Below are 22,807 nucleotides of genomic sequence, written 5' to 3'. Positions count from 1 at the left end.
ATGAGCTTATGTTTGTGGAGTGATTGTGGCCACAAATCGTAGGAATTCAGTAAGAAATGACGTGTTTCCGGGTTGGTCACTACAAGGATGGATGATTTCCCCGCCTCGTGGTTCTAAGCAGGATGGGGATTCGGACGCTTGCGATGGCCCGCCACTTTCCCTTGCTCAGTCCTTCTGTCCTGAGAAAACAGGATCCACAGGACAAGCGAGGCCTTCGACCTGCCCATGCACAGAAATCATTCAGGTCTGCATCCTAAAATGGAACGCCTAGAAAAGCTCCGCTGTCTTCGATTTTCTGATACCTCCCTACATGATTCTGGGATTCCGCTGGTTGAAAGAATACGTGTTTTCGGCATTCGGTCTCTTCTAGGATCCGCGACTCTTTCTCACGGTTCTTGAGGCTGAGTGGTGCCCTGAGCGACTTGAAGAATCGCCACGGTATATGGGACTTGATCCCGGGTTTCTGAAAAAGGTCCTGCGTCAGAATTTTCTGTCAATCAAGGGGCGTAACGCGATTTGTCCGATTTCGAATCCGATTGACGGGGAAATTGCTATATGCATATTTCATTCAATGTTTTGTGTGACTGGGACAAATGAACGGAATGAAGTATGATTCAGGGCCCCTCATGTTTAACCTCCGACGGATCCTTCGATGCTATCGGTGAGGGAGATTGCAAGTGAGGAGTCGATCTCCCGCCCATGGAACATCGCTCTCTCTGAGCGCGAGGAGAAGTCTTTCAGCGATTCGGGCCGGAATTTCCCGCTCCGACGGCGACACCGCATTCTTCGGTGTTCTACCACATTCGGGAACAGTCTCTGGGATCGAGAAGATTCTTCGAGCTTGCGGCGATAGACATCAGACTTTCGCAGGATTGCGGATATCCACAGGTCACTCTCTGAGAGGGATTTCTCAGAAATAATCGTCAAGGTATTCCCCGTACCAGACGATTGTAGAAGATAGAGAGGAATCCCTGGGATTTCGATGGATTCCGGTTATGGGCCCAAGCCTGATAGAGATCCAGCGTTGAGGTATTCCGGCATAAAGCATGACTGTGGCGTCGAACGCCCAGCCGACCGATGGCCTTATTCGATGCCTAAGAACCTCGTGGGAGAAGTTTTAAGCACAGATTATTTCCGACCCTCTCACGCCACTCAGTTCCGAGGCTTCGGAATTGAGTAATTAACTTCCTTGGGACTGGAAAAATTTCAGGCCCGAGCTCGGATCACTCGCGTCACCTGCCTTGTGAGCCCATTCTCCTCTGACACGTGAAACAGCTCTAGATCGAATTCCGTAAGCTCGTTCAGTAACCCTCTAACTCTGCAGAGCTCGAGCCTTCAAACAGGATATCTCTTCTCCCGCCTCCGGGGGAATCGATCTCGCGCTTCATGCTGATCTCCTCGGAGTTTCTTGTCGGAGGAAAGGTCCTCCAGTGCTCGTTCTGGATCTACGGTCGCCGAGCTTGAAGCCCGGGGGGAAAATCCAGAATCAAACTCGTCTCTGGGAGATCGCTACTCTCCTCCGAGCTCGCACGACTTTTTGGATTTCTCCAACCATCATTAATGGGACTTACCGAAGTGTCACGAGACCCTCAGCCTTTTCAATGACGAGATCCTAGAGGGGGAGTCGTGTTTCTCGCTTTTCTTTTTCCCGCCTCCGGAATGCACCGCGGCCAGACCGAATCTGAGGGACTCGATGCTTGCATGATATCTCGTATTCTGCATATATTTTTACGTTCAAGCGCAGCTCTTCTTCATCAGTTTGACCCGAGTTATATAAATCTTCTCCCAGCCGTTCGAATGATAAGCGTGCGTTATCGCACGACCGACGGCTCTCCCTTGAACAGATTGCGTGTCAGAAGCGATCTGGTAATGATTCGCAAATCAGAAACTACCACAGAATTTTCTCGTAATCGTCTAGAATAGCTTCAGTGTTAACCGTGCTTGATATTGGACCTGTCGCTGCTATCAGTCTTCAGAATCGCAGGGTTGGAGCTGCGAAGATAGTACGATCTAGAAATAACGATGATCACCCTTCTCCTACATGTCATTGCATCCCTTTCGTTGGATTAATGCAGGACTCGAGAATACCGAGGCATACAAGGGTATCTATTCTTGAATCTCACACCAGTATAAAAACTCATCGAGATTAGAGCGGTGAAATCTTGTCTCGACTCCGGAACTTGGGCTGTTTTTCGGCCACTATCGGGCATGAGGAACTAGGTCAAGTATATGTATGTATTCCATTAATATTCTAGTAGAAGGGCAGTCTCTCGCATACGGGCTGTCTGCAATAAACGGGCAGGTTACGGAGGGTTGATGGAAGAGACGGGTGGTCTCTAGTTTTCTAATGGACGGGCGAGTTCTGGGGGGTCGGAAAATGGACAGGCATAGTTAGAATATTTATTCAACTTCAATTAGAATATTCACCGTTTCTATGCAATGACCTTAGCCCCCAATGCCGGAAACGCGCTCGCATCCATATATCCCCCAAGAGAAGGCTGAGAGCAGTCGTCCCCGCGTCCACTGCGCTAAGCTTGAAACTACGATTTCCGCAAGAAACTTGTGTTGATTGTTTTCTGGTTGACCTCGCCTTTGATTTGATTTCATTTGTTTAATTATTTCCGAGACATTTCCGGCAGTCGAGAAAATCCTGACCCAGGGCCGCACGGTATCATCACGATGCTACAGGGAAAGGGTGGGGAAATAGAGAATGACGCGACCAGGATGATTCGATCGAAATGACGTGTCCGAAATGATGAGAGAAAAAATTACGCGACTCCTCCACGGTTAAGCGACTGGTAGTCCCGTCACTGGGAGGCGAACTAGAACCTGCTGCCGGTGCCGTGGCGCCGCTCCGCGTCCCAACCAGAGTGGAGCCCATACAATACCGAACGCGAGACTCATATTCGACCGCTCATCGAGCTCGACCTTCTTCTTATAGGGCTCATCGAGTCGTGTACGCGCTGACTGTTGGAGAACCTGCGTCATTCTGGGCTCGCGTCTCTTCGGTAGCTTCATTTCGCCAGCGTATCTTAGATCACGTCATTCATCCGCGTAAACGGGGAAAGGTATGATCAAAATTCATCACAGGGAAGGTCGCGAGGACCTTCAGCGGGAAAATATGATTCCAACGCGGCTTCTGTGTCTCCCTCTTCGATCCTTATGGTCGAGTTTCGAAAGATTCCAGTTTTGCGCGGTTCGGGGCCTGGGGCGATGATTGCAGCTTATGGATTGAAATCGTCCGCTGCAAAAAGTTGCGTCGCTCGATGCAGAGAGCACCTCACGGCTCTTCGAATCGACCGAAAGTTCAGGAGCTCACACCTCATGATGATATTTAGGTAACTTACAATCAGTGCATATCGGTTTTCGTATACCGGCATACCCATGATGCAGGTGAGGTGATTTCTAGTTCCGCATTCGTCGTTGCCCTGCACCGTCTTTCAAGATCGCGGAGGATCTAACCTTCCTCCTCGGGCGCCTTCGTTCCTACACTCCGGAATTCGCCCACTTCTGTCTTCCGCTTGCGACCATGGAGTCTCATAGAGAGGATTATCGGTTCCGATAGGAGTCGACGAGAGTATCTATGCATTCGAGCCGCGAATATATAAAAAGAAGCACTAGAATCATTGCCTCCACTTCGGGATATTCTGGGGAACTAGCGGTGAGCCCTCAGCTCGTTCTGCCCCAAGGTCCGTTCCTTCTCACCGGGGTCGCTGACGATTCGAGCCTCACTGCGTTCAACGAACACTTGGACACCGCGCCGTGAGCGAGCGACTCGCGACTCATTTTGTGAGAGTTGAACCGCGTGTAGCAGTGCCGATTTATGATCGCCGCCAGCTTCCTGAACCGCTGAGGTCAGTACACTATAGGAAAAAATCAATCACCCATGTTATGGATCCGTCGTGTCGCATCGCAGGCTACTAGATTAGCGTCGGGACTCGGAAGGAGAGATTCGAGCTCATCCGCGTAGATTGTACATGCGTATCTTCTGGATGAATTATTGCCGGAGAGTGATAGCTCGACCACCTTCTCCACGAGGAGGATTGCCTCCCGGAAGTCTCTCGGCTACCCGATACTCTACATATATTGTCGCGCCGGCTTCATTCAAAAGGCAGGGGCTCTTGCTGCTCGCTAGTTTTAGAAGAGTTTTCTGATGCTTCCATCGACCGGGCATGCCCGCATCTTCCCCTCAGAAACGTAGTGATTCACTTTGCATCGTGTATCGGATCCGACCTCCTCAATTGCATAAGACTCGTGATGGAAACTCCCTCTGGCCGCGACGTGGATCTGGCCGTCAAAAATAGCTGGCAACCTTCTCTCTGATCGGAAGCGGTTCACAGCGACAGAAACAGTATTTCCAGCTTCTGACTCGTTGATGGAAAAGATGAGCTGGTCCGTGAGAAGAATCCGATTCTCAAGCGCGATCGAAGACAACTTTTCCAATGGAGTGCCCCGAACAGTCTTTTAAGTTCGATCTAAGCATAGTGAGACGGCTCTCGGTCTCGGGGCTCGAATCAGAATCGTTCAGGAGAGCGTGGCATTTCCGAAAAATGATTCTGCCGCGGGAACTTGTCAAATCTCACTTCATGAGTGCAGCGCTGGTGATGCTCCGGGGCTCAGTATCGTATCTCGTGCAAATAATGAAGTCTTGTGTTTCATGTCTCGAAATGTGTCGCTTTCGTGAAACGTCACCGCCGAAAGTAGCATAAAATAATGCAAATAGTGTTACATCTTGAGCGTGACTTTTGATCAGAGCCAGATGTCCTCACACTGACATTGTTTCATCATAGAATTGTGAAAATGTCTAGAGTCGCTCTTAGCTCGTAATGAACGTCGAACACCAATCCCTCCTCAGTTCTCCGCTGTTCCTCGGAGAGGCAGAATAACTGAAGGAGCGATTCCCGCGGGGATTTGCACATGGGGACTTGAGAGAAAAAAAGAAACCCCAACGTCAAAGAGATACCGGTTTGTTCAACCGGCTCTGATCCTGCACATAGGCAAAAAGAAGTCAGATTGTGAGGCAGATCATGGACGTTTTCCCCTACGACGCCGGCGTCCCTCGGGCGCATCGCTTCGATTGATTCTGTAAGTCGTCTGTACTAGTTCTAGGTACAATGAAGAATTTATCCTTCCGGTGTAATCCTTCACACCGGTCAGCTCGCAGAATTGGCATTGCGATTGTTCACAGAATCAGTCTACTTCGTCGAATCAAACTCGATCCCTGGTTTTCCCCGCTCGAGCGAATCGAACTGCTTTCTGAGCATCCAACTATCCAACAGGTGTTAATGTGGAAGTATGTCAAAGATTTGAATGTTCGAAGGTCAAGTGCTCCCACAACCAAGACAGATACATCCAGAAATAAGACTCAATTTTCTGGTGAGGCCGTATGTGGACCAGCTGAGGTCGAGGTTGAAAGACTTTTTCTTTAGATAGCATCCAATCCTGGGGAATACTCGATGGAAATAGGAACAGCTCGCGACTGACCTCCGTGATTTCGGAGGAGGGAAAAGGCCTCTCCGTCGAGTTCACGACTTTGAAATAAGAGACCGAGCGAGTTTCTTGTGAATCCGATGGAATGAAGCTTGTTAGCGCGAGCCTTGAAAATGAGTTCCATCGGACGCACCCTAGAAGATCAGGTCTCACCGGTCTTGCCTTCGCGGATAACTGTAGGAAGAATGATTCCGATTCAGGCTCGCTCTCGTCTCCGCATGATGTATCATCTTTAAACGAGGCCTGTTTCGCCTACCGAGTTCTCATGCTCAGTCAGAAGAGAGTTATCTGAATACGGGAACCCCTCGGCTGCATTCGTATGGAGAGTGACTCCGCCCCCCCCGGGGAATCTCTGCCGATGCATGGTGGACGCGGTCACACGGCCGAGTTAGCGTTCTTTCGTCCGTCTCAGACAGGATAATTGCTGATTTCATCCATCGGCCGCGAATGCATTCGATTTTCAGACTATGAGACCGGGGACGATTGTTTCCCGAGTCAACGAATGCTGCTCGAGCAAAAAGTTCTGGGATGATGTAACTCCCATCATTCTAGATTTGGCCGCTTGGGTTGCATCGAAGCGATGAGAATTTTCCCAAAAGGTCGAAATCACGTTAGATGCCTCTAAATAAAAAACGGATCAGAAGATCCTTGGATGGAGCGGGAATTCCTTCCGAAAGATTTTTACTCGACCTTCGTGTTCAGACCAACGGGCTAATCCTCGATAGGAATCTCCTCGTCGCCAATTCCAAAGGATCGGACAATCGGAGGCGAGGGAGAGGTCCCCGACTCCTCGAGCGAATCGTGATTGGCTCAGTAAGGCAGAGATATCAGGAACTCTCAGCTCAGAATGTCCGAGGAATGAATACCTACAATACGATCTCGCGAACCCATATCTCCTTGGCTCGAACCATCAATTGAACTTCGGAGAGGAATGCGGAATCTGTGGGTCGCGGTGGTGAAGGGGAAAGATATCATTTTGTTCGTCGCAATTCATGAGGGGAATTCCAAGAGCAACTGAAGTGGAAAGTTGAAAAGCGTGAATGCGTCTCACACGAAGCGAACCAGTCTTCAGCGGTCTGCGACACGCTACCAGAAATCGCAAAGTGAGCCTGCCGGTGGCTGGAACCTCTCCGCCTATTGGAACCTTTCCTCTTGCATATCATTGTTTCAAAGACGTTGGATCAAGTTCTTATTTTTGCGCAAGTTCCTCATGTCTTCAGAGACGAAAGGTCATTCGAGTTCCGGACCTGAGATGCGAGCATCAGGAGATTCAAGAGAGAAGTTCCCGCCGATTGGATCAAGAAACTCGGGAAAGTTCCCGGAAGCCCTTAAGCCTCCGCAAGCCAACCCAAGACTTTCCGAACAGTTGGGCATTCGGAGGCAGCGATCACCCCCAAAATATTTCTCGCCTCAAAGCATCTTCGTCTCCTTCCAGATGCGACGCTCATGGGTGATCATCGTTCATATCGCTCTCTGCTGTTCGCCGGATGTGTCTGGCAGAAATGAGTCCGAGTTCACTTTCACACTCGTCGGCGTTCCAGCAGCTCCCCACTTTGGGCCTGAAGTACCGACCCTCTTAGGTGAGCAGCCCTGTCTGTGTCGGTCGAGGCGAGGATTCCTCCTTATCTTCCTGGTTGTGGCTATCCCTCTTGGGGGAAGATGGAAGATTCAGAGACATGCCTGATCCGAAATCCTTAAAACTCATTTTCCCCGTAGGTGCCAACTTGACGTTGATAACGTCGCCGCGATACGATATATTCCGTTGGCTCCAGGGACCCAAACAAGTGAAGCTAATGAAATTCGTAAGTTTGTACCTCGTTTATCCCTGTTGCCTCTACGGCCTGTAGAACCTACTAATCCGGTTCCGTCTCGGTCCCGATGACGAACCGTAGCTCCGCGCTCGGAATCACCTGGCGGGTCTCGATCACAGGGCGAAAAGAAGTCCTCAGCTTCGGGACAGAGAGAAACTTGATTCAGACGAAGCTAACACTCTGAGCCGGGGGCATTCCGGCTGACAGTGAAGTTCGTCGGGGATCCAGGGCCACGATATCCGCTGAACATCTGGAGGAGCTTCGATATCGACATAGCGAGAATCGGGCAGAACTTCCCTTCCACACATAAATCGCTGTTCTTGCCAGTGAATGCCAGTCGTCCAAGACAAGGTTGAATAATACAATGCTAGGTCGACGGATTCCCGTCGTAGATGGCCCAAGATCAGATCCTCGAACTCGTCCTGAGCTTCGAATTCATCGACCCATGGAACCGCCGACGTTCCTGAGGCGTGAGCTGTCTGCGGGCCACAGTTAGAGCCGAGCTTGCCGGGAGGAGATTTTCAAGGATCGTGATGAACTGAGTTGATCGGAGTTCCAAGCAAGGTCCTCGCTCCCGATGAGCTCTGGGGCTCTTCAGCCGAGATAGGTAGCGCCTCGGTATCGGAAGGGCATGCGAACACGAGAGCAGAGGGAACATCGAGCTCCCTAGGGCCAGGGGGGCGCGTCGGCTCTCCGTTGAGGATCCGAAAATGAAAGAGTCGGGGAATTTTTCGCGACGGTAATGTTGCGGCTTGCGCTGACAGGATCGAGCGATCGCGGTCCGAGTCTGCGCGTTGGGGTAGGTGTAGTACTCTTGAAAAAACAAGGCGGAACGATCATCATGTCGATACAACTCGCTTGGACTCTGCGCGATGGATCACGACTCGCGGCTGCTCCCAGCTCAGGATCAGATTGCGAAAGGGGAAATTGACGGGAGCGCTGCGATGCGGGGAGAGTTCAGTGACCGAAAGGCTGTCTCTGGGTGAATTAATGATTTATATGAAAATTATCCTACGTGGCAGTGCACTTTTGCATGTACGATTACAGTCCGGAGGGCTGTCCCCATCTCATTCATTGGGAATTTTTTTGCATATTCTGTGGATCTGCAGGAAAGGCATCCGATCGTACGGACGAATTCGGGTACTGTTCGAGGTTTTCGCCAAGAGATTCTGGGAACTGAAATCGATACATTCCTCGGCATTCCCTTCGCAGAACCGCCCCTTGGTAGAAAAAGGTGATTGCTTGGAGAGAGCCGAGGATCTACAGATTTATCTTCCTTTCTATACCGAATAGCTATACCTCGTCGCATAGCAGATCGAATGTCGCTCTTCTCGGGCCTCTATGAATTGGGGCCTCTACTCCCGGAATCGTTACAGATTCCAACGTCCGTTCCGTTTGCGGCCATGGTCGGGAACGCTGGACGCGCTGGAGTATGGACACCCCTGCCAGCAGCTGAATTACACCGCCGGCTGGGAGTGGGTGTTCCCGAAGAAAGAGCAGAGTGAGGACTGCTTGACCCTGAACATCTGGACGCCGAGACCTAATTCGGTAGGATGTGCGCATCAGCGGACATCTTCGAGGTTTGTAATCATTATCGGATTGCAACGGTAGATAGGGAGAAACGAGTCGGAGCAAGACGACTCGGAGCTACTGAGTGAGACAGTAGCATATTTTATTACAAGAACTCGATAAGCGAAATCCGTCTACAGTTTTTGTGTTTGATGAGATCGAGATTAGCTTTGCCCCAGACGCGGAATGAATCTGGGGACTCTAGCTTTTGCATGTTGGTAAGCATACACGACAGCATGTATTCTCATGGATCTTCTCCGAGCGATTTCATGACAACTTGTTTGCTTGTCGTCTCAGCAAAACCGTTTGTCCGCTCAAAACTGTGCTCATCTTCATCTACGGTGGTGGGTTCAACATCGGTTCTTCCGACTGGGAGATTTACGATGGAAGAACACTCTCTGCCTACGGAGATATCGTCGTCGTGACGATGAATTATCGACTCGGTCCGCTTGGTTTCCTCAACGCAAACATCCGAGACGTCCCGGGAAACATGGGTCTGTACGATCAGCAAATGGCGATCAGGTTAGTCGAGCTGAGAGACAATGAAAAGAGCGGGGTGACTTCACGAATCGCCTCTCGACGGGAATAATTCTGAAGCCAAAAAAAGCACCACCGAGTCGCCAACGATTTCTTCACTCGGAGCAATCCATTAATGTACTATTATTAATGTAGATGGATATATGACAACATCAAAAACTTCGGAGGCGACCCGAAGAGCATAGTATTGATGGGAGAATCCGCGGGATCGGTGGCCGTCGGCCTCCATCTGATATCGCCGATGAGCAGGTAGGGACATCCTTCCCGGATACTTGTTACGATTTTTGTCACGGGTCTGGCCGGAATATGTTCCACGGCGATCGAAAATACCCCAAGGACGGGCCCCCAGTCACCCTGCTCGTGAACGCTTCGATTCCAGATACATGATACGCCGTGCGATCATGCACTCGGGCAGCCCTCTATGGGACACTCCCGACAACACCATCGATGGCCCGAAGAAAGCTAACGAATTCGCCGAAATTTTCGGCTGCACGAATCGATCCGTGACATTTGAAAGTGACAAAAACACCGTTCTGGATTGCTTATCAAGAATCGACGCGGCTGAATTGAACGCGAAATCGCTCGAGGTAAAATATCTTGCGTGACCTTAGCAATCGTCGATTGATGCGGTGGGGAAACTAAGGAAAAATCAAAAATAGTCGGTTCTGAATAACAGTAAACGTGTTCCCGTAATTGAGTGAGACTTGACCAACCTTCTCATTTGCGACAAGGAACTCCCGCGTATAGCAATTCGAAGGGAAAAGCTGCGAAAACAGGATGTCGCGACATTGTCTTTCAGCTTTTAGCTTCCCTCGCAACAGCATCTTTCGGAACATCTATCGAGAGCGTTGAGATTCGATGAGGAATAAAATCTGAGGACACTTGGGAGGATAATTCGTAAGGGTCCGGAACGCCTCCTGAAACCCGGTCAAGACTTGTGAACTCCCTGTCGATCTCTCGCCGGAATTCACCTCGAACTTTCGAGCGGAATGGACCAAGTCGTTCCGATTTCCTCCGCGTATCTTGTGACTCTGTCCATTTTGTCCGTTGAGCAGCTTCGCCTTCCGAGGTCTCATCTAAGCCGTGCCTGACTGAAATGAGCTCCCAGAATGATTGATGGAACGCTTCTTGAAATCTCCCCGGCGAATCCACGCCGAGCTTCTCAGCGAGTCGCTTTTGGAGGGGATAATCAAGGGACAGTTTGGCGATTTCACTGATAGAAGACACTGTCGCTCGCACGGCTTCTAGCAAGCGCTCTCTCTCCGTCGCGGATCTCGTCACTTTCCGTTTCGACCTGACAGTGCTCATTTCTGACCCTCTGTCGAACAATCGAAGCTTCCGTATGTTCGACCACATGAGACGTTTCGACGAGGCGCGCCCTGCCCACACACTCTGTGTGAAATCCACGTTTCTTCAGTACCAGCGACGCCCGCGCTTCTTCAGGAAGCGGCGAGCTCGATATTCGCCGATTCGCTCGATATCCAGCGCGCATTGAATGAAGTATAAAATTATTCAATCCCCAGATCCTGGGCAAACGAGTGCTGACCTATCACCCGAGATGGGGAGACCAGTTTCTGCCGTTGCGGCCGAAAGACGCCATGCGACAGGTAGGGCACCGTGAACCGATGATAATCAATCATCGAAGGGAAGGGTTGAACGAACATCGTAGTGAGAACTACGGAGATCCACGGAGACATCGATGCTCTTCGCATATAATGTGTATTACGTGTCGTATGATGTTATGATATGAACACGCCTCCATTGAGCATGAGAGAGGCAACGGAATGATCATAACTCTCTTTAGTTTTAGAGATAATCAGCTCATTATCCTCATTCGTCTTATTTCCGCAGGGTTTCTTCCGCGACGTCGAAGTCTTCATGGGAGTGAATCGGGATGAAGGATCCATATTCTTGGCCAATACCCTGCCAGAAATTTTCATGAAAGGACCGCTGCCGAACATAACCAGGGACGAGGCATCCCTGTACATGGTTTTTTTCTTCCAGTACATCTTGAGGTAGTTGCGAATCTCGCGCTTCGCTTCGCTGCTGAGGGGGTGAGCGGGGGAGCGCGCCGCTATCTTACCATGACTTGTCTTTTTCCAGATCGGGGACTCGAGACATCCGAGATCACTATTTCAGCAAGTTCGAGAACAACGACTTCGGAGGAGTGAGACAAGCTTTCATCGATGCCATCGGCGACTACCTCCAAATTTGTCCTACGGTTTACTTCGGAGAGTATATGGCCGAATACGCAAACAATGTCTTCTTTTACCTCTTCAACCATCGTCCCAGCAATTCCTACTGGGATGAATGGCTCGGTCAGTCTAGAGATGGAAGTAAACAAGCAAACAAATTATTCTCGCCTCCAGAAAACTGCGGCCCCATGAACCAAGGTCGCAGAGTCAGCCGACAGTAGAGCTTAATGAAGGAACGCTCATCTTGCAGGCGTGGCTCACTTCGACGAAATTCAGTTCGTCTTCGGAATGCCTCTGCGGTACCCGGACCAGTTCACGAAGGATGAAATTGAGCTCTCGAAAAAAATGATGAAAATCTGGATATCATTCATGAAAAACGGGTGAGTGGCGAGTTTCTGTCCATAGTCATCGCCGGATATACCGACGAGATATGGAATGGATTTGCAGACTCAATGGCATGCGAAGGTTGAATATTATCGAGCCCAGGACGAAAATCGCGGAGAGCTCTCGAAATCAAGCAAATCGTTCCGAGGAATCTTCTAGAAGGATTGCCGGACCTACGCGGGCCCTGTTTATCTAGTCTCCGATTAATTTTGCGTTCTGATGGCCGACCATTTCCGAATTCCCGACGCGAGCTCACTTCAACTGAGCCACATTTCAGCAATAGTTGACCGACTCGGAGGCGATTTCTGCTGCGAAAAGAAGTGAATTAGCGCATGAGTCCAGCACAATCAAATTCAGGCATCGACGGTCCAAATGCTAATGATTTTCTATTACAGAACTCCATCGCTGACCAACGGCCGCGAATGGCCTCGCTATCGACTGGATAAACCATTATATATTCGCCTCGATACCGGCCCAACGACAGAAGAGAGAGGGCCCCATCACGAGAATTGCGAATTCTTCAAGAAGTATATCCTCCGCTGAATTTTCGGAAGCCTTCGGAAATACCAACTGCGGTTTTTGCCAGATTTTGCGGGGAGCCGTGAGGTCTGGGAAGGTCCCCGGAGAATAAGCGGAAGATTTCCGGAAAAACGTACCCCCTCTGATTTAGGTCCAGCGTAGTAACGCAATCCTTCAGTGACCAACCGGAGAGACTTACAAATAGAGGTGAAACGGCTCGCCCTGGTGACAAGCTGTAGAGGCTTCAATGTGCTCCCAACCTGTGATACTCCATTGTCCACCTCATCCTCGGGCGTCCCGATCCCGGATGTCCCGGGAATCAGCTGGCTGGTATTTTTTCTAAAATGGGCGGCTCGCTCCTCGCGAGAAATGCTTTGAGAGACGTTGTCTTGTATAGGGTGATAATCGCGGGACGACACCCACTTAGGCTGATTCCCTCGGGGGAACATCAATGATGGAAAACTCCAAAGGGAGACAAATAGGTAAAGCAATAATTTAGGATGTTCTGCGATATTCTCAGAGCTCAATAAACTCGTAAGGTTGCGGGAGAATCGCCGAGTTCCTAGGCTCGTTTATCGCTCCAACGCGCTATCCGATGGGACAGCGCAGAATATTATAGTGATGCGTCCCACACCAATGGGTTGTGAGTTGAGGGTAACAATCTGCAATTCCGTGCAGCGGACAGGCTTGTGTTTTTGAGCGTGGGGTACCGATTCGACAGCTGCCTCGACTCTACCGGTCAGTTTCAGTCTCACGTGGCTTGTCCAGTCCGTCGCGGACCGCTTGGACGCGTATTCTATCTGCGGCAACAAGGAGAACTAGCTTCACTTGACATGATCATTCGATGAAAAGCCTCCAAGCGAGAAGGACGCCTCTTGACCGTCATAATTGTGCGAAACCCAGAGTTTACGCGTTTGCTCATTGTCCAACTCAGGACTTTCGTGTGAATTGACCGATACATCCTTGATTACGTTGACACTTGGGACCAGAAGTCATGTAAGACACCGACGGAGATCAAACGACGGAGATCTCTGCTGGCCGCGTTGATCCGGAGATGAGCTTTTCTCGATGCCCACATCCCGCTACGAAGGGACTCTTCACTGGAAATGAGCCTCATCGCGGCATAGCTCTTCTTTGCGAGTATGGACAAACTCCTGCGTCGGGCTCTCTGTCTTCCTGTAGGAGTGAGGGAGCCAGCATCGCGACTCGAGAAATCGGCTCAAAATGTGCAGCTGAACTCTGCGAAAATTGCTCCCCGGGTTCTCGCAGGGGTCGGGAATTCTCAGGGATAAATATTTTGCCGGTATGTGGCGGTTCCCCTACGCGCGGAGCATTTCGCCGAAAAGGAGGATCTCCTGGCTAATCGGCATCAGGTGGCATTCGCGACTGACTGTATCAAGCACCTGTCTCGGGATGGAGACGAAATCGAAGTGAACTTGAACCCCAGATGTCGCGCAGATCTGCCGTGAGGTCACGGAAGGCGTCTGATAAACTGCCGATAAACTGAGATTCGCCGCGTAAATATTGGTTCTGATTCTAGAATGAGGCGGAATAGCTCTCAACCGGTGTATGGTGCATCGAACTCTCTACAGCGAAGTTCCAGTACTGGCAATACTGCGGAGGAAGACGATCGAAATAGGAATTCTGAAGCTTAGGAAGGTGATGACCACGATTTATTCAATCAAGATTTACATCTAAGTAATATTCCATGTTTGACTTCGTGATCGCATCTTAAGATTATTGTTATCATGGTTTTTCTTCATTCATTCCGTGATTCGGCGAGTCGCCTCGCGTAGAAAGAATATGCACAACTCATTATCAGATACTTGGCTTCAGATTCATCGCTCCTGATTTCTTGATAGTTTCTCGAAGTAGCTTCCGAATTCTTTCCGATCTAATTTTCTTTCGCTCATGGATCCCTCGACTGGTATAGTAATTGCATATGACACCGGGTTACAAGAATCTAGTAATGATCCCCATCTATGAGGGATCACGAAAAATAAACTTCAGAAAGTCTCACGGCTTCCATGAGGAAGCAGAGGAGCAATCCGGGAGAAATGAAAGAAATGGCTCGACGATGACGTCGGACATACCTCGTCTCTCGAATCGCTCCAATCGAAACTAGTGGTACGGATTGGCGACACTTCAATTTTTGGCGTTTATTTGAAAATTATCGAATATAATAGACTTTATGCTGACTGATGATCTCAAAGTACTTATTGTTGAATATCTTGCTTTGCTGTGTTTGCTCTCGCTGTAATAGTTGCTGCTGTATACGCTGTCGCTGGGGACTCCTACTTCGCCTGCTTCTCTTCCTGGATCATCTCGGCGGTTGGAAGCACGTTCTTCTCCGCCGTTTCCGTGTGCTTAAGTTGCGACGCATCGAAGTTCTGGATCCCCGAGACCATCTGATTGTGTCCCTTCTCAGCTTCGATGTCTGGAAAGAAGATAAGGTCGTCAAGTCCAGGTTTTGACGGAGTACGTGCTATTCTCATGGAGATTCACAGCCGATATACGCTCGAAATACTGTCGGAAGTAGTACTGTGCACTACTGGATAATCGCTGCGGGCTCGCACTCAGGGAATTGCCCGATATCCTAGCGGTGTTTGAGGCATCGAGACCTACGCGCTCAACGCATGGACGTCGAACGAAAATTCTTGGGGTCGTTCCCTCAGGTATCTTGAGGGTACGTGAAGAAGCGTTCGCGACTTCTCATACAAGCTACTTTTCGAAAGAGTCCCCGGAGGAGGGTTCCAAAATCTGATTCAGCAAGTATTTTTGGATGTCATCGCCTGAGAGATCTTTTGTCCCGCTGAATTCTGATGGCGACAATGTCTGTTCCTCCCTCCGTACATGGACAAGCACATTTTGCCCCAAGAGAATATGTAGTGAAACTGTGAAATTTCCCCTAAAACCCCATTCCTGTTTCTCTGCACGCGTCATGGTCGAAAGCGTCAAGAGTATGGTAAGAGAGAATTGGATTAGGGAAGTCAAAATCTGCGTACGTTAAACGTTTTCTCCCAGTGGCTACTCGTAGTCCGCGGTGAAGGCGATCATCCTGCTCCAGCGAGCTAGCGCATTTTTCCCCTGATCGAACTAACCTTCTCTAGTCGGCACGTAAATTTTTTCTTTGGTCACCGTTGGCCGCAATTTTGCCTTTGTGAATCCTTGGATTCCTGTCACAAGTTCTTGCTGAACTTCCCAGGGTCGGCCTGCCATTCCGGTACTATGAGAGCAAGAACTTTCCCAGCAAGAGATAACAACACGTCGAGAGCAACACTCCACCAGCGATGGTTTTCCTAAACAGTCAGGCAGCAATACGCTTCTACTGAGGACGAGCGCAGAGCTGGTGGCCGGCGCGAGTTCAGGCTCTGACTCCGACGATGTTGTCGGCAACGACGATGGCGGCGGCTACTTCTACGACGACGACCTGGATGGCATCGCTGGCGAGCAGGGAAACGCTATGTAGTTTCCGGAGACCAAGCCGAGAGGCAGGCGGGCTGGCAGACTCAGCAGCGGCAGTAGCGGCGGCGGCATAGGTTGCTGAGCTGATTCAAGCGATGGCTGGGGCTTTTCGCGAAGGCCTCGCGCAACACCCGCGCTCATTCCGCTCTCACCAAAAACAGGCCAACCTACTGGAAGATGAGTTTTGACTGGCACGTATCTCGACCGTCTCGCGGTTCAGACTCTCCGTGTGTTCTGCTATGTTCCCGACTAACTGGAGAGCCTAAGCACTCTAACGTCGTCCTCTGACAGACACGTCATCGGCTTTTTCACGCCGGAGGCCTTCACGAGATCTAGTCACCCGAACGCGTCGCTCGATCACGATGACCGAGGCTCTCAGAGGCTCGGTTTTCAATTCAGATCATCGCCGTATTCAATGGTTCCCGTTCCTCATCATTTCGGCAAGGCGCGATCGGTCCTCCTAGGAGTTGCGGATCGAGCGAACTTGCGTTGAGGCATGAGCAGTACGCTTAGAGACTCGAATCCAGCTACAAAAATTGTCAAGGGGAATAATCAGACACATAATCAAGCTGGGATGATGATTCATACTCCTTATCGACGAAGAAGAATCTAGAAATCGGAAAAGTCGGTTTCTAGCTGCCGGCGAATCAGCCCTGCGAGACTCTGGGGGCTCGACAAACTTGCGGCGGATGTATCGGAAGAATTTCATCGAAGCTCAATAGGACGGGGGTAATTTGAGGAAACCTTCGGGAATTCCCGAGTCTTCTTCCCGCGTCCTCAGATACGATTTCTCGAGCCCGACCGGCGAATGAGCTCTCCGAAGTTCGAGTTTGGACATCGAGCTGATTAGGCTGATTTCCCAAGCATGGTGACGAAAAAGTCCAAGCCGATAAGTGTTTTTGGTATGCGGAAATCGTGATTGCAGCTATCCCAATTGTCGACGTCGCGACGCTATTGTTTGAAGCGCAGCCAGGGAAACTACCGCAACGCGTTCGTAAGTGACGACAGCGCCTCCATCAGATGGAGTCCAGGGTGAATAAGAGCGAAGCGGTTGCTCCCGTTCCGCTCGACGCCACCAGCTGAGTCGGATAATGGCACGATGATTTCGATTATACCACTGGTGAACAAACAACTCGTCATGGTTTCTCTCGCAGACTTCCACACTCGACCAGCTGAATGAATCATCCTCACTCAAAGGCGTGAAAGAGCTATTCACCGATGTTTCGATTACGGAGACATCGTTGAGCGCCTCGAATTTCAACAGAACGATGTTTTCACCCTATTGATCCGTAGACTATTTGGCATTGGCGCGATTGATACCGAATCCGCCTGGATAACTCACTCGAATGCTCAAGCCCGTGGGAGACGCTATGTTCCGTTTTTCAGTTCATGAACGCAATTTCTAAATTTAAGTCAGTAGAAAACAGAGCAGTGAGCAACTTATAAGGGCATTGTCCTCGGCTGTTCGCCGAGACACTGGCCGGCGGCTCTTTGCCGTGAGTCGGCCACTCAGTCGTCGGGTCAATCATCAGCTCCAGAACGGCGACGGCCGCCACACCAGAAACAACAAAGCTTGGGCCTTCTCCTCTGAAGTTATTCAAGTCGGAGGAGCATGACTCAGCGAGGAGCCCCGTCATGGCCGTCTGAATAGAGCGCTACTGGTTCGAACCCTTCACCGGAGTCATAACGTCTCCCGAGGAGCAGTCCCAGGTGTCACTGCTCGGGATAATTTTTGTTTCTGTTCCGCCGACGGCTCCGCTCCTCTCTGTGCTGCGGAGCTTGTTCTTGAACAATCGCAATCGAGCAAGAAACTGGATGTGACGAGCAGAATACTGGACGTCAGCCTCCCCGATGAGCATCCAGAACTCGGAACGGGAGAAACGACACGGCACACTAACTCACTTTCTTTCGTTGGCAGAACATTTTTCTCCTGAGTTTCGGCGTGTTTGAGTTGTGCTTGATCGAAACCCTCAACTCCTTTGATGAGTCCCTGGTGGGTTTTCTCGGTGGCCACGTCTACGATAAAGATTGGGCTTAGCATATCGGACGTGGGTGACGGATTGAGGGGAACTTCATGGGGGCCACGGAAAGAAGCTTCCAAGGAGGACGCGTCTCGTGAACGTCACCCTAACTCACCCTCCTTCGAAGGAAGGACTATCTTCTCCTTAGTTTCACAGGCCTTCAATTTGTCCTGCGAAAAGTTGGCGAGCTCATCCTTGATCTCGACGGGAACTTTCGGCAGATCTTGAGCAGACATATTGGACGGAGAACCTGGAAGAAGAAATATGCGGACTGATAACTTGAGCTCCGGTTCGGTGTTCCGAAGAAGGTCTCTGATCGAACTGGGGAACCCCCACAACGCCGACTTGCTCTCGGAATACGCGAGGAACAGGTGGAAGTGAATGCCGGATGAATGAGCCCACGCGTCATCGCTTCAAGAGGCGCTCCCGTCTGGACTTTCGGGACCCTATTTTCGCTGACTGCTCGGCGAATCCAGGGAACCGGGGCCCGAGGGGAAGAAAAACGACTAGCAGCCAAGCTCCGGCGCCTGTTTGTTTCGTCTGTCTGACTTTCGGTGCTTGAAGCGGCCGCCGCTTTTTCCGGTTCAATAAACTAAAACGGGCGAGGTGAATTCTGATCTTGAAAACGGAGTAATTTCTACTCTTCACGCCCGCCACGAGGAAGAGAGCTACAAGAATCCAAATTTTCCCTGCTGGCGAAACAAGTGGCGGGACAGCGTTCGCAAAAAAAGACCCGTGCGTGATCGTTAACAGCGTTCATCTCTGGAGCAGCGAGATCTACAAGAAAGCTTGGCTCAATTACCGTCCGTGCCGACGAATCCGATCTCGCGGCACAGTGTCGGAACTTGGCCACCTTGGGGAAGAGTGCCGTGCACAAGACGAGGAACGAATGCTGTTCTCGATTGAAACCTCGAGATCCAACTTTTGGACATGCGCTCGCTCAACAGAAGCATGGGCCTGCCTCGACACGCGGAGCCGGTGCTCGCGAGCCGGAGCCATTTGTCAGCTGCTTGTTTCCCCTATGGTAGATCTACCTGTACGACCTCGTGACGAAGCGCTCTCCCTACGGAAGCCCGCCGAACTCATACTATTTGCCGAGCGCTGGCCTTCTAACCCGAGTTTTGCGGCAATTTCTGAGCGGACCTCTCCCGATCGACGCTCTTAAGGATCGGTGTATACACTTGAGGTCGCTCAGTCTGTCGTCAGCCCTGCAGAGGAGGTGAGTCATAGTTCGTCGGGAGCAGCGTTATTCACTCCTTATATGGATGAAGCAGTTCCGCTCGTTTGACTGGCTGCTTGGATAGCTACCACTGGCTGGCAGACCAACCGACCGACCGACGCACAGACGGACAGACCGACTGGTTGGCAGCGGACCGATTGACTAGCCGGTCGTCCGTTCGGTCTCCGACCGCTTCCACATTTCATAGTGGTCCTGTTGTTGCCGCCATTGCCGCCCGCCGCCACCACCGCCACATCCGTCTCAACCGGTACCGGTAAATACTTGCTCGATATACGGCCGAGAAATCACTCCAATGACTCAAGTAGCGTTCTCGAACAAGTGGACTTCGGGCATTCCTCGGGCTGTGGGATCGAGAGAGCTTCTTTCTGGCGTGCGGGAACAATCACGCGACAGAAGTCATTCCACGCCCAATTGAATTCATGGCCCGGAACGCTTAAGGGGCGTTGTATCAGAGCCTGAAGTTCAAGACAAGATTGCGAAGTGCACATCGATGTGAACCTTTCCGCTCCGCCATGAAGAGCGAGGAGCCTGCCCTAATGGAATGCTCTGTGAGCCGAACCTTTCTTGCGACGAGACGTGGAGGTATCACTGTTCGGCTGTGCGACTTTAAAAATATTCCGCTGATCCGGCCGAGGTGCGAGCGAACAAACCGCCACCTACCACGGGAATCTGACCTCTATAGCTCCAGACTGTTTTTCGCAGCCTTTGAAGAAAGCTGGGTCACCGAAACTCAGAACGGATTCAGACTTCGGAGAAATGACGCTTTCCAACCGAAACGGATAAACCGCATTGGCTACTCTCGGTGAGACATTGAGCAGTGTCAGGAGCGACGGCAGAGCGGATATCGAAACGGTCCCCGATCGGTAACTTTTACCAAGAACCCAGGGCCTCGTTCGCTCGCTGCCCGAAGAGCCTCGCTGCTTGCTCTGAGCGACTCGCGTCTCGCGCGAAACTCTGGAATCTCCCGAATAAGATGAAAGAAGCTGCATCGAAATCATCATTCGATACGTCTCGGGTAGGGAGTGACAAGTACAGCTGAAGCTCTATCCGCCCCGACGAAACCTTCTCGGAAGGTACTTCGGAAGTCAGTGACTCAACGATGTGCGTGGAATTCGAGAGACGCGACACAGTGACGACGTAGTAGTTTCTTTCTTTCCAGCGGCTGTCGGCACACCCGTCGATTTTGGACGGATTCGTTTTTCAAACATTCCCTAAACTGACTTGGGCATTATCGCATCGGCTGTGATTGCCTCTACGCCAGCACAGTACCCAGAATTCACAAGAGTTGATCCCTGTAAACTCGATTCAGCCGGAATCAAGAAGTTTACGGCTCGAGAATCCCCTATTCCCGTCATCTGGGCGATGATTACGTGCTCTCGGCAGGGTCTGTCAGGAACATCGGGGAAAGCAGGCGTAGCAGCCTGTTAGACGGTCAACTCGGCTGTTTGCGACCGACTACTGAGCAGCTAGCGGCTGTCAGCTGAAAACGAACGCTTTCGCGGCGCGTTCGAAACGTAGCGTAACAAAATCGAAGAGAGTTATAAACTATTTCCAAAGTCCGAACTCAGAAGCTCCGGAGTCCGGAGAAAACTGCGCAGTCGTCTCTCTCTCGCGGAGGATGAGCCCAGCCGTCCCTCGTTCATGACGAGGCAAGCCACCCCACCCAATCGGATGACTAGGAGACTTACCTCAGGTGATGTTCCGCACAAAAGATGGAGAATCGCTCACGGTACTTGAGGGAAACTTTCAAAGTCGAGGAAACTACGTCCCGAATAACGTCTTGTTGCTCCGGTACAGCTTCGACTGGAGTTCACTCTGAAGCTTCCGGGCTCGTAGTGTGGAGTGGCAATGGATGCGATGGCAGCAGCAACAGAGCTAGCCAGCCGTTGGGATGGCCGATTCCTTGTTCAACTGACGCTTCGGTCCTCGCCCCTGTTTTAAGTAGGGTGGCTCGAATCCATTCCCATCGCAGCGACTTTCGTAGAAAACCAAGAGGGTGGCGCGGAATTACCGTTGACACTCCCTTGGTTTCCGAATAGATTCCTCTTCAGTGACGAGGCGGCGCGTGACAGCTGCGGAATACGTATGCGATTCCACAGATGTCACGGCCGTTTACCGGTCGGATCGCACTGACCGTTTTCTTCGGCAACGGATCATCAGAGTACTTGACGCTCTGACGTGTCGCGCTCGTGCGTCCGAGAAAAAAATATGGTACTTCAAGCCGTTTCTTGGCCAGTTTGGGTGCCTATATCTCTTCTTCCGCTCTCATTCTGGGAAAAGTTTCCATGCCGAATCGCTTCCCGGCGATGAGCTCTTCCTTTCGTCGTACCTCTCCCGAGTTGTGATATGGAGGTCTGTGCACGTCAAACATTTCTTCCGATAGGGCTTCCTCCGAACGCACGATCGTAGGATGTGTGACAATCAAGCCTCGAGGCTTCTCGCTCCCTTAGTTGGAAGAATCGAACATTGTTTATACCGATCTTCAGTGTTTTAGTCTCTCAAGTGTATGTCTCGACGACCGTCTAGGCCGAACTGACGGTTTGTGCTTCAAGCTCGATATCCGGCCGCTCATTTAGAAGCGGTACGTAATGAGCAGCTGCCTCGACTCGTCACTGGATTCTGATTCACAGTTAAGCTTGAACATAAACTGACGGAGCATCGCTGTTCAACTTGTTGATTCCACAGAGTTCGTTCGCTTCCCTCAAGTCAAGACCGAACGACGACATGTTGTGGATATATCGTGGCACCGAGCCCTGCTTGAAAATGACTCATATTGAGCGCCAGGCTTTCTGACACGTCATGACCATGACATCTGAGAATCTTCCAGTGGATTCTATTTCCCCGCACATTCAAACTTTTCTTTCATTCCGCTCCTCGGGATCAGCTTTTCGCGTTTCCTCCACATCGCAAATAGTTTTCCCCAACGGATTACTTGTCCTTCTTCCAATTATATGTACTCCCAGATATGCTCTGGAATAGCTTCCTTAGGTCGATTATGAGCGTTAGATTCGCAGGCGTAAAGAACACATTCTTCCCGCACCCGGATAGAAGGGCAAACTCGCTTCACGCCTGCTTCTTCGGTGCACGTTGGAGAACTGCCTTCGGCAAGTCGGCTGGGAGCGAAACGCATTGAACAGGCGCGGAAACTTCCTCGTGACTCGAGGCGCGATCTTCCTAGCAAGCTCTGTCTTTCGAGTTCGAGAATTCGGAAAAGCTCCCTCGAAACAGGAGCAAGAGAAGCCGTAAACTCGCTCTGAAAATACCTCGATCCCAAATGAAATTCTCGGCATCTTCGAGCGATCCTGCTGAGACTCTCATCTTCATGAATATGATCTCCGTAATAAAAAATATCTGTCCCCCTTCATTCGGCAGCACAGGTAGGTTCAAGATACCGGCTCGCGTTTTTAATCAGGTGTCGACGAGTACTCGCGGGGAATGTCCTGCGGATTTGACGAAATCTCCCGAATTATCCATTGCGGAAAAAAACCGCCGTCAAGCGCGGCCGAGCGTGGGATTTTGCTTTGGGGACTTGGATGATACTACAGTTCCGGTTTTCTCCGAAGCGGTCTCGTGTTT

The 22,807-nt window shown here is 50.8% G+C and overlaps 1 protein-coding gene and 1 long non-coding RNA gene across 3 annotated transcripts; one reads left to right on the top strand and one right to left on the bottom strand.

The window, feature by feature from the left end:
* Positions 1 to 3,387: 3,387 nt before the first annotated feature.
* On the top strand, positions 3,388 to 12,866 carry LOC100909034 (acetylcholinesterase-1). Its single transcript, XM_018641047.2, has 13 exons — positions 3,388 to 3,393; positions 6,926 to 7,070; positions 7,207 to 7,292; positions 8,411 to 8,535; positions 8,678 to 8,885; positions 9,094 to 9,392; positions 9,543 to 9,656; positions 9,787 to 9,994; positions 10,931 to 11,014; positions 11,259 to 11,422; positions 11,511 to 11,725; positions 11,853 to 11,982; positions 12,382 to 12,866. The coding sequence occupies exons 1-13, from the start codon at positions 3,388 to 3,390 to the stop codon at positions 12,527 to 12,529; spliced, it is 1,932 nt and encodes a 643-aa protein (XP_018496563.2). The 3' UTR covers positions 12,530 to 12,866.
* A 1,290-nt stretch (positions 12,867 to 14,156) lies between these two features.
* On the bottom strand, positions 14,157 to 21,142 carry LOC100908890 (thymosin beta cib). Of its 2 annotated transcripts, none has more exons than XR_001951228.1 (4): positions 20,920 to 21,142; positions 18,107 to 18,241; positions 17,873 to 17,986; positions 14,157 to 14,942 (listed from the first exon to the last, which is right to left on the bottom strand). It is a non-coding gene; the product is annotated as a thymosin beta cib (long non-coding RNA). The 2 variants fall into 2 exon arrangements; XR_001951229.1 differs by lacking the exon at positions 20,920 to 21,142 and adding an exon at positions 19,026 to 19,069.
* Between the last annotated feature and the right edge of the window lie 1,665 nt (positions 21,143 to 22,807).

Source organism: Galendromus occidentalis, unplaced genomic scaffold, assembly GCF_000255335.2.
Source record: "Galendromus occidentalis unplaced genomic scaffold, Mocc_1.1 scf7180000077522, whole genome shotgun sequence".
Taxonomy (NCBI): Eukaryota; Metazoa; Arthropoda; class Arachnida; order Mesostigmata; family Phytoseiidae; genus Galendromus; species Galendromus occidentalis.
This window is presented reverse-complemented; position numbering and strand designations above follow the sequence as displayed.